The sequence below is a fragment of the Lactuca sativa genome, chromosome 9, assembly GCF_002870075.4.
Source record: "Lactuca sativa cultivar Salinas chromosome 9, Lsat_Salinas_v11, whole genome shotgun sequence".
Taxonomy (NCBI): domain Eukaryota; kingdom Viridiplantae; phylum Streptophyta; class Magnoliopsida; order Asterales; family Asteraceae; genus Lactuca; species Lactuca sativa.
In genome coordinates, this window is record NC_056631.2 from 170,816,516 (window position 1) to 170,827,271 (window position 10,756).

General features: G+C 34.8%; 1 protein-coding gene across 1 annotated transcript; it reads left to right on the forward strand.

Annotated features, from left to right (window-relative positions):
- The first annotated feature begins 1,292 nt into the window (after nucleotides 1–1,292).
- Nucleotides 1,293–5,709, forward strand: LOC111895459 (pre-mRNA-splicing factor ATP-dependent RNA helicase DEAH10). Its single transcript, XM_023891533.1, has 7 exons — nucleotides 1,293–1,421; nucleotides 2,944–3,021; nucleotides 3,146–3,394; nucleotides 3,466–3,626; nucleotides 4,699–4,752; nucleotides 5,268–5,329; nucleotides 5,447–5,709. The coding sequence occupies exons 1-7, from the start codon at nucleotides 1,293–1,295 to the stop codon at nucleotides 5,707–5,709; spliced, it is 996 nt and encodes a 331-aa protein (XP_023747301.1).
- The last annotated feature ends 5,047 nt before the right edge of the window (nucleotides 5,710–10,756 follow it).

Below are 10,756 nucleotides of genomic sequence, written 5' to 3' on the forward strand. Positions count from 1 at the left end.
CTGATGGTTGCTTGGTTTTGAGACTAACAGGAGTTGTTTCACTACTTTCAACAATCTTGTCACTTGAAATACCCTAGCAAATATAAAGAAACATGGAAAATGTCTAAAAAATGCAATTTACAAGTAACATTGAAAATACATGTTGTTAATAAGATTACTTACAACAGTATGAGACAAATTTTGAAAGTCAGCTCCTTTTGCATTAAGATGAGCCAAAACTAGCTTTAGTGTTTGATCTTGTTCATTAACCTTTGTAGACAAAGCCTTGAGTTCAACATCTTTTTTCTCAAGCTCAAGTTTTCCATTACGCAGTGCAACTTTAAGATCTTTAATTTCTTCCTTAGATGATCCTTTGATGCGTGGAACATTGAAATATCTGTTGTAAGTAGCTCCTGTGCCGACACCCTTTAAAAATCCTCCTTTTTCCTTGCCAAAAACTAAGGTCATGGCATTCGTGCCTGGTTCAACATTAACTTGTCCTTTTTTTATCTGCTTTTCTTGTTCCATCTAGCTTACAAAATATTAATAAGTATTGTCCTAATAAAACTAATTCAAATCTTTACAGTAATAGTAATAAAAAAAAGTTTCACTACAAGAAAACAGCCCTTTAACGACACGCAAACAATGGCACTCGCTGATAGAGGACGCGCATTTGTGCGTGCCCTAAAAAATAATGTCAGTTTTGCAAAATTTGAAGGATAAAGGACACGCATTTGTGCGCACCCTAAAATTAGTGTCAGAAAAGAAAAAAAAAGAAATGCGGAGGGCGCCTTTCATAAAATTTGCGTCATGTAAATGTGTCGCTTTATCATTTTTAAGTAAAACACACGTTTTAGGCGGGAAATGAAATTGACGAATATTACCCCCCGCCTATTGGATCCCAAAAATTAATCCTCCCGCCTCTTCTACTTAGCAAGAAAAAGCCCTAGGTCCTTCATCTTCATCTTCAGCGGTGGGAATACCTAGGTCGATCCTTCAGGGTTCAACAACAGATTTGTAAACAACAAACGTATACGATTATGGATCTCGGCATGATATGGCACTTTGGAGCTAGCGACGTGAACATCATTCGTGAGAAAAGTTCATACAAAACTCAAGAATCTCTATGGTTTCAATTATTGAGTGAGGTACAGGGAGGTGTAATTGTTTTGGACTCTTTACTAATTGAGTTGAAATTGGACCCTAAATACTCAATCCACACATCGAACATCTCTGATTCTCTCTTCTTCCTCTCCCCAATCTCCTTGGTGGCGCTCTTTCCATTTCCATTTCCAACCTCTAACCACCGCTAAATGGAACCCAACAATTCAATCAATCAAATCGACAATCACATCGACGATGATGGTGATCAGAACTCATTTCCAAGCCACCGTCATCAGATCATCACCTATTCGAGAAAGAGAAAACACTCTCAATCTCAGGTAATCACACCAATCGATTCAACACAAGTAAATCCTCTTTCCAAATCATCAGTTCTAGGGCTTGTTATCCTTCCTTGCTCATACGTTCTCATATGATATTCAAAACTTCATTGAGTCTCTCCTTCTCGAAATCCTTGCAAGATTGCCCCTGAAATCAATTTTTAGGTTCAAATGTGTTTGCAAACACTGGCTAGACCTAATTTCTCATCCTTCATTTCCCCGTTTCTATTGCTCGCGTATGCTCACAGCCAGCGCATCATCATCATCCTTACCTTTCAGAATTTTGTATAGGTACATTTATGTGTCGAAATTCATAGATGTTCTTGATCGATTCCGTCCCGAGACTTACAATTCCTCAAAATTCTTGGTCCTTTGCTCTTTCAAAAAAAATAAGCACGTATTTTTCTATGTTCTTGTGGTCTCTTTACTTTCTGCTTGTATTGATAATATCGAACATATGTTTTGAGAATAGAATATTAAACCCTAGATTCTGGGAACTCGTAGAAAAGGAAGGAGACGAGTTATGCACTCCAAGTGTTCGAAGAAATTCTTAAAAGAAGAATCTTACCTAATTCATACCTTATAACATTACATGATGTACACAAGACCAAGTGATATGGTACCTAATCACACCTTGCACGCGAATCCATACATGGAAAGCCTGTATGGATTCTTTTTCCTAATTTGTTGGACTAAAATGGGTCATGATCACACCAGGTAGGTACTGATTTGTACAATCATCCTTAGCTTTCATCCTATAAAATATAATAATTACAATCCATAATACTTGATACTTATCCCTTATAAGTTTCACTAATATCTTCTCTTACTTGTGGCTCGGTTGTTTGGGGGGACAAAATTTTGATGGACTTCTGGAGACCCTAATATAATCACTAGTTATGATTATGATGCTCAACTTGATGAATATGGTAAGATCAAACATGTTAAAAAATAGGATAATTGGATTCAACTCCTCAGCTTTTTGCATTATCATGCATCTATTGGTTCTACAAGCTTCTTATTAGCCATTATCTTAAATTTAGTCATTAATTCACCAAATTTCTAATTGGATTCAATAGTGCCTAAACATTAAATTTCGTTTCAGTGTTGTCAATCTTACTTGTTATAGCTGGTTAAACAGTTTTCCATGCCAACATGGCATCCAACTTAATTATACATTTTGCTTAATTATTTTGTACTAGTGGAATTTTAATAGTTTTTTCGGATGATGGTTTATAAAGAATATAGAGTAAACTACAGTTCTGGCCCTAAGTGCAGCTAGTTTTTTTAGTTTGGTCCCAAAATGTCCTCTTTCAATTTGGTCCTTATTGAAGGTTTTTGTAACATTTTAGTCCCACTTCTATTTATGATTATCATATTAGCATTTTTTACTTTTTTTTCACAAAACTCTCTGTAAAGACCCTAAGAAAAAAGAAGTAATGTTTTATAATTCTAAATCACATAAATTCAACATTTGTAAACAAAAAGGGGCTATTTTTACTTGTAATGGACTTAACAACAGGGACAGAATCCGATATGTACGTTGCATATAAGTGCTTCTTTTTTACTTGATGCAAAAACTTTGGTTACCATATTTCAGGTTTTTATTTTTCTTGAAACAAGCAACAGGCTAACAGGGGACTTAGGGTCTTCTACTTTTCTATTTTCTTGTTGATGGTTATTATTTTTGTTAGGCCTTGACAACGTCATTGTGTTATTATTAGATACATTTGGAGGAGGGGCCCGGTGATATACTTGTATTTCTATTTGGGCATGAAGACAATGAATCTATTGAGGGTCTTGTGTGTGAGAATCTTAAGAAATTACCTGAAGCCAATGAAAAAAATCTTAATCTTGCCATTGTTCTCTTCTCTTCCATCAGAGAAGCAAATGAAAGTCTTTACAGTTGCTCCTATTGGATTCAGAAAGGTACACTAGTAGCTACACGCCTTATTAAGAACTCTATAAAACTGGTTTTGTTTTGACTTTCCTTTACACCCCTAATTACTTTCCTAAAGTTGAATTGGTGTGTTTGTTACTGTAGGTAATACTGGAAACTAACATTGCTGAAACATCAGTGACAATACCTGGAATTAATTATGTGATTGATCCTGGATTGCTGAAAGTGAGGAGTTACTCTCCTGACAGTGGCATTGAGTCTCTAATTGTTGTTAAAACTTCAAAAGATCAATCTCTTCAAAGGAGGTAAGCACATTAATTTCACATCTACATCTATAGGAACCAAATATAAAGCCATGTTTGCTTCATTAAACTAAGTGTCAATTCAAACATTGCTTTTTTTTAGATGGCAGGGAATATAATAAAATAAGAGGAGAAATGTGATTGGAATTTAATTTTTTTCTAATGTTGCAGTGGGCGTGTAGTTTCATGAACAAGTGAAAGTACATACCGATATTGTTTTCTGACTTGTTAGATAAGATTTAGGTGAAGATATTGAATTGGTGAAGGTTTTTAGTGATTGATGAGTGCAGGATGATTGTGATTAGGTCGTTGGAATTATTTTACTTGCTACGGGCATTCACGGATGGAGCTTAAGATTAGTTCATGTGGATATGACATGGTTCCACTTCGCAGATGTCTTGCTGCTTCTTATTTCCTGAATGCAACCCTGAAGCAACCCGATGGAACATACATGTATTGTCTATTTATTATTTAATATAACCATTTTTTATAACTTTAATTTTACTAGGATTGAATCAAGTAATAATAATAATGACGCCATAATAATTTAAAAAGTTACCTCGTTTATTTTCTCATTCAATTTGTGTTTTATCATTTTCTTATCTTTGTTTTGTATTTGAACTTATTTCATTTGGCTATTATGCCCGATGTGAATATTTATTAAATATTAATCAATATACCACCAAATGTAAGAATATGATATAATAATAATAATAATAATAGCTACATTGCTACTTTTTTACATTAAATACTAAAGTCAAATAGCCAATGTTTGATTTTAGTTAACGGTATTTTTTTATATTTCATGATTTAATCAAGAAGCTGTGTTTTTTTCATGATTGCATGCGAAATAAAAACATATTTTTTACGGTTGATGCTTTGCATAGCTTGAGAACTAATTTGGATGATTTGAATAGTGTGCTCCAAAGTTGGATACGACCCTTGTAAACCCTTGCACTTGATAATAGTGTATTCGAGTGTAAGTTTTTATCCATTTTATTTAAACCCATTTAATAATAATACATTTTATTATTATATAGATTCATGTAATCTCTTTACATCATTAAATTTTCAGTGATCTGGAAAATGCAGCTCTATCCGACACATTGGTCCCACGAAAGAACACAAGGTATTTTTTCTTATACTATTTTTTTAACAAAAAAAATTCCCTCGAATTATATGTCTAAGTTTGGAGGATGTATATCAAATTTATATGGAAAATTCTAAAGAAGAGAAATGACAGGTAGAGGCAATGAATAGAGAAAGCAAGATAAGATGTGAGTCATCTCCTTGTCCAGTGCTTAGATTGCAAAGGGAAGAGCTAGAACCGGAGTTTCATGCTTTTAAACAACAAATCAATCAAGTCAAAACTAGTGATTCAGACATTAAAAGGTTTGATAACCATAACTCATCAAAATAATATATTGCATTTTTGTTGACACATGACTCTATTTTGTACAGAGCTTTGAATGAAAAAGAGAAAAGTCTTTAAGAGTCCCTTCAGCGGGTTGAACATCTTGAAAAAGAGATTGCCAACAAGGGTAAAAAGGTGCAAGTTCTTCTCTTTTTTCTTGTATCTATTAAACCTATATGTAAATTTACTAATTTAACGTGTATTTTTATTGTTTTTAAATTTTTTCTTAGATTGTCCAACATAAAGCTCACATTTCCGAGCTTAATCTACATGCTGAAGATCAAGCTAGAGAGTACAGATGATAAACAATAGTTATATATATATATATATATATATATATATATATATATATATATATATATAATTCTCTGATTAAGTTCTTGATATTTTGTTTACAATCTTAACTTAGAAATACAACTTAAAGCATTGGAGGCAATGGTTGTCGTTGGCCAAGTCAAATCAGAATTTTCTATTTCCCACATCTCAAATTCACCATCAAAGAAACTAGAAAAGAATGGATCAAGAAAAAGAGGATTTGGTTCCCCTTTTAAATGCATAGGAATAGGATTAGCACAACAACTGAAGTCTGAGAGAGATGAAGAGCTTGCTACTGTAAGAAAGCGAATTGAAGAGCTTGAAGCATTGGCTGCAAGTCGCCAAAAAGAAGCATAAATTTCAAATCATTTTATATCAATTTTATCTGTTTTTGAAGGAATATCATGTCTTACATGAATTTTTTTCATTGAATTCAAAATTAGCTATGTCGGGGAGCATGACTCATGATGTGTTGCGTGATTTGCTGGGCATAAAGATGGATATGACAACTTATTCGGTAAAAAACTATTATAATTTTGTTTTTTGTATGGATTCCAATGTGTTTTCTAAAGTTTGTAGGTTGATTTTTTTTAATCTTTAATAATCCATCTCTTGGTTTAATGTGTTTGTTTTAATGGCAGTTGTTGATTGAAGGCAACCAAATTAAGGAAATATATGATATGGAGGATTTTTTTTGATATGATATCTGAAACATAAATATGCCCCTTAACAACAATGTAGTATTATGTTGTATAGTTAGGGAAAATCTCTTAATAATAATGTACAATTAGATCCCTTTAATATCAATGTATTACAATTTTTTGACATGATGTTGTGGATGAAATTTATTGTTTTGGTATATATTTGTTTATATATTTTTGTATTATGCGTAAATAAGTATCGTAAAGGCATGTCGTAAATGCATATCGTAAATCGTTGTTGAAGTTTATGACACGCAAATGCATGTCATCTTTATTTATGACAGGGGCTTTACTGATATGCAATGTGTGTCCTAAACGCGCGTCGTAAGATTACGACACACAAATGCGTGTCGTCTTCCTTTATGACAGGGCCTTCCTTGATACACATTGCGTGTCGTAATTGTGCGTCGTAAATGCGTGTCGTAAATGCACGTCGTAAATAGATGACGCGCAAAAGCGTGTCGTATCTCGTTATGACAGGGCCTTCATTGACAAGCATTTGCGCGTCGTCTGAGTGTTTTACGACCCGCACTGCGCGTCGTAAAAGACTGTTTTTCTAGTAGTGTTTATTGAAGTTACTAGTTTATCCGCCATGAGTTTAACATCTTCATCCTTAAATACTCCTTTACTTTCACATCCTTTACACCACATAATTGACCTTGGGGGCATTTGTTCCTTTGAAATCACTTTCTCTATAACCTTGATAAAAAAAATTAAATTGTAAACAATATAAAGTAAAATTCTGTTAAGTAGAATACTATGAAGGTAATATAATGGATCATATAGCTAAAAACAAAGCTTACCGACTTCCGCCTAAGAGTAGTATACCCCCCTCGTCCCATCCGATGAGCGTACTTTGACATCTTTCGCGCTTTGACTGTCTTTTTTGACACAACCTATCAAAAAAAAAAGATTTGTCAAGCACTTTTTGGTCATTTTATGATAAATAAATGAAGAAGTTTTGGGAAAAAGTTGTAACGTTAAACTCTTCAGATTGTGTATATGTCACAAATTTGTTCCAATCATATTTTTCAGTAATTATTGCACGATATCGAATAGGGACATCTCCAAGCTTTTTGGAATTCCCTAGATGTGGCTTGATGTAAGCTGCATACAATTTCCTTCTGAAGTTTCGTAGAAGGATACCAACCCTACTCCTCACAAATTGTTTTCCAGTTCCATAAACTTCAAAATAGCGCTAAAATGTAACAATAACGAATTTGTTAGTATTTAATACATGATTTGTAAATAAAATATGAGATGCAGTTAAAAAAAGTGAAAAAAATATTTATTGTAATCTTTTCCCAAAGTTTGTCCTTCACTTCCGGTTTTACTTTCTTCCAGAAAAGAGCACTTAATCCCACCTTCTCGTGGACAAGATCTCCCAAATAACTAACAAACACTGCATTATTCTTCCTCTAAACTTACCGAATTCATCAAACTTGACACGTTTTTTTTACCACCAGAATTGACATACTCGGTCTTCAGTTTTGGCAATCGAGTCAGGCCCCTCTTCCTAGGTGACCTTGCTGGAACTTTGCTTTGCATTTCTTCTTCCGAATCTGAATGGATATTGTAGTCAATGTCATTATTTTCACCATCTTCTGTGTCCGATTCATAAAATTGGCTTCCATCATCTTGCTCATATTCCATATCATAGTCAAGCATATCCCCATGTTGTTCCTTGTTCACCTCCATGATTCTTCTGTTGACATGAAACATATGAATTAAGTTTGATTATTTATATGTTTAATAAAAAAGTATGACTAACTTATATTACATATAAATTTCACAAACACATTTCATCGAACATTTGGTGTGCAACAAGCATAGTAATATGAAGAATCAAAAAAATTATGTTTTACGTATAATCCCCTAATCAATACAATCAATAACATTGACACCATATATAGAGAATATACTTACAGTAGAAATGCATGATGAATGTTGTCGAATGATGAACTGAAATATAATCCAACTGGGATCGATATAACGTAGAGAAAAACCATACAATGGTTGAAAAAATCAAAGTCTTTTAAATAATACATTGTTAGTACATCCTAATTTGAGGGTGGTTACCAAATTTACCGGATTTTCCTTAATCTGATGGATTGATCTTCATAGTTTTGGCGGTGAGATAGATGAATACTTCCCGCATTGATTTGGAGCCCAAAACAAAATGGAAAAAATGTTTGCCTCCTATTAAATTTGCTTAATTTTGATTGGTGAATTCAATTTTTTTCTAAATTTTGATCTGATAGTGAACTCACACGACGAGAAGCATAAATCGTGGTTTGGAAGCATGTTCTGGCTTTTGAAACATTATTACGAGTTATTAGATATTAATAGAACTATTTTGGTCCTTGTAAATTGACAATTTTACGTTAGGATACAACTATATCTCTATTAGAAATAAAAAATATTTAACATTTAATTATGTATATACAATGGGATAATAGTATAATAAAACAAAAATAAGAATAAGGTCTAGTTAGCTTACTAATTTTTCCGTGTGAACACTTTGTTAAGATTTTCTATTTTATTTTTTATTAAGCAAGAAAAAAAATCCATACACCTACTATAGACCCATTTCGCTCCTAAACCCATACCCATAATATAAACCCATTTTGGTCCCAAAACATTACCAACACTCGTACATGACCTAATGATGGTCAACCCGTACCAACACCCGACCACCTGCAACCCATTCCTATATTATAAACCCATTTTGGTCCCAAAGCATTACCAACACCCCTACATGACCTAAGGATGGTCAACCCGTACCAACACCCGACCACCTGCAACCCATACCCAGATTATAAACCCATTTTGGTCCCAAACCATTACCAACACCCCTACATGACCTAATGATGGTCAACGCGTACCAACACCCGACCACCTGCAACCCATACCCATATTATAAACCCATTTTGGTCCCAAACCATTACCACACCCCTACATGACCTAATGATGGTCAACCCGTACCAACACCCGACCACCAGCAACCCATACCCATATTATAAACCCATTTTGGTCCCAAACCATTACCAACACCCCTACATGACCTAAGGATGGTCATCCATTACCAACACCCCACCACCTGCAACCCATACCCATATTATAAACCCATTTTGGTCCCAAAACATTACCAACACCCGTACATGACCTAATGATGCTCAACCCATACCAACACCCGACCACCTGCAACCCATACCCATATTATAAACCCATTTTGGTCCCAAAACATTACCAACACCCGTACAAGACCTAATGATGGTCAACCTGTACCAACACCTGACCACTTGCAACCAATACCCATATTATAAACCCATTTTGGTCCCAAACGATTACCAACACCCTTACATGACCTAAGGATGGTCAACCATTACCAACACCCGACCACCTGCATCCCATACCCATATTATAAACCCATTTTGGTCCCAAACCATTACCAACACCCCTACATGACCTAAAGATGGTCAACTATTACCAACACCCGACCACCTGCAGCCCATATCCTTATTATAAACCTATTTTGGTCCCAAACCATTACCAACACCCCTACATGACCTAAGGATGGTCAACCATTACCCACAATCGACCACCTGCAACCCATACCCATATTATAAACCCATTTTGGTCCCAAAACATTACCAACACCTGTAGATGACCTAATGATGGTCAACTCGTACCAACACCCGACCACCTGCAACCCATACCCATATTATAAACCCATCTTGGTCCCAAACCATTACCAACACCCCTACATGACCTAAGGATGGTCAACCATTACCAACACCCGACCACCTGCAACCCATACCCATATTATAAACCCATTTTGGTCCCAACCCATTACCAACATCTCTACATGACTTAAGGATGGTCAACAATTACCAACACCCGACCACCTGCAATCCATACCCATATTATAAACCCATTTTGGTCCCAAAACATTACTAACACCCGTACATGACCTAATGATGGTCAACCCGTACCAACACCTGACCACCTGCAACCCATATCCATATTAATTAAAAAAATGATTTTATATATATTTATAATTAATTTATATATAAATTTATATTTTGTATGGTAATAATAAAAACAAAGAAAGTATGGATGTTACACTTAATTATTATTATATATATTAATGTAAATAATATATTAATGTATAACACAATATCAATAATCATTATCACAACCGTCGTTCAAATTGCACCTCCCTTGTAGCCTGCTATTAATCGGAAGTGATGGCCTGTGTCGATGTCCCTTCAGCTCCGAATGATCATCCATTTAAAGCCTCCCCTTATATCAAAATCGTCATTCTTACATCTTCATTACCAACATATGATAGCTTCGATTATTTGCTCCTCCTCTGTGAAAACAACTCCGACGATCAATGGAAACAAAGATAAATGTTGATCCATGGGCAAATCCGAGGTTCCAACTCTGGAGTGTAAGCAGTGAACCACCGAAAAACACACCATTAGTAGAGTACGGGAAAGCAAACAATAGGAGATTCACCATTAGAGTTGTACATGGCGGATTTTTTACAGACTATCCATGTCAGTCGTATCAAAAGACAAAAGTTAACTTTATTTCATCTTTCAACATCGATTTGCTCAACATGGAGATGCTTGGTCGTTTTTCGAAAAGCTTAGGGTATACAACTATGAGTAACTGGTATCATATGCAAACCGAAG

What these genes read in the sequence shown, in the direction of transcription:
- LOC111895459 (XM_023891533.1), top strand. Translation starts at nt 1,293, where the DNA reads ATGGAACCCAACAATTCAATCAATCAAATCGACAATCACATCGACGAT. An exon ending in GAAAACACTCTCAATCTCAG is followed by an intron (nt 1,422 to 2,943) that starts GTAATCACACCA and finishes ACTTAACAACAG; the next exon opens with GGACAGAATCCGATATGTAC. An exon ending in CTTTGGTTACCATATTTCAG is followed by an intron (nt 3,022 to 3,145) that starts GTTTTTATTTTT and finishes TGTTATTATTAG; the next exon opens with ATACATTTGGAGGAGGGGCC.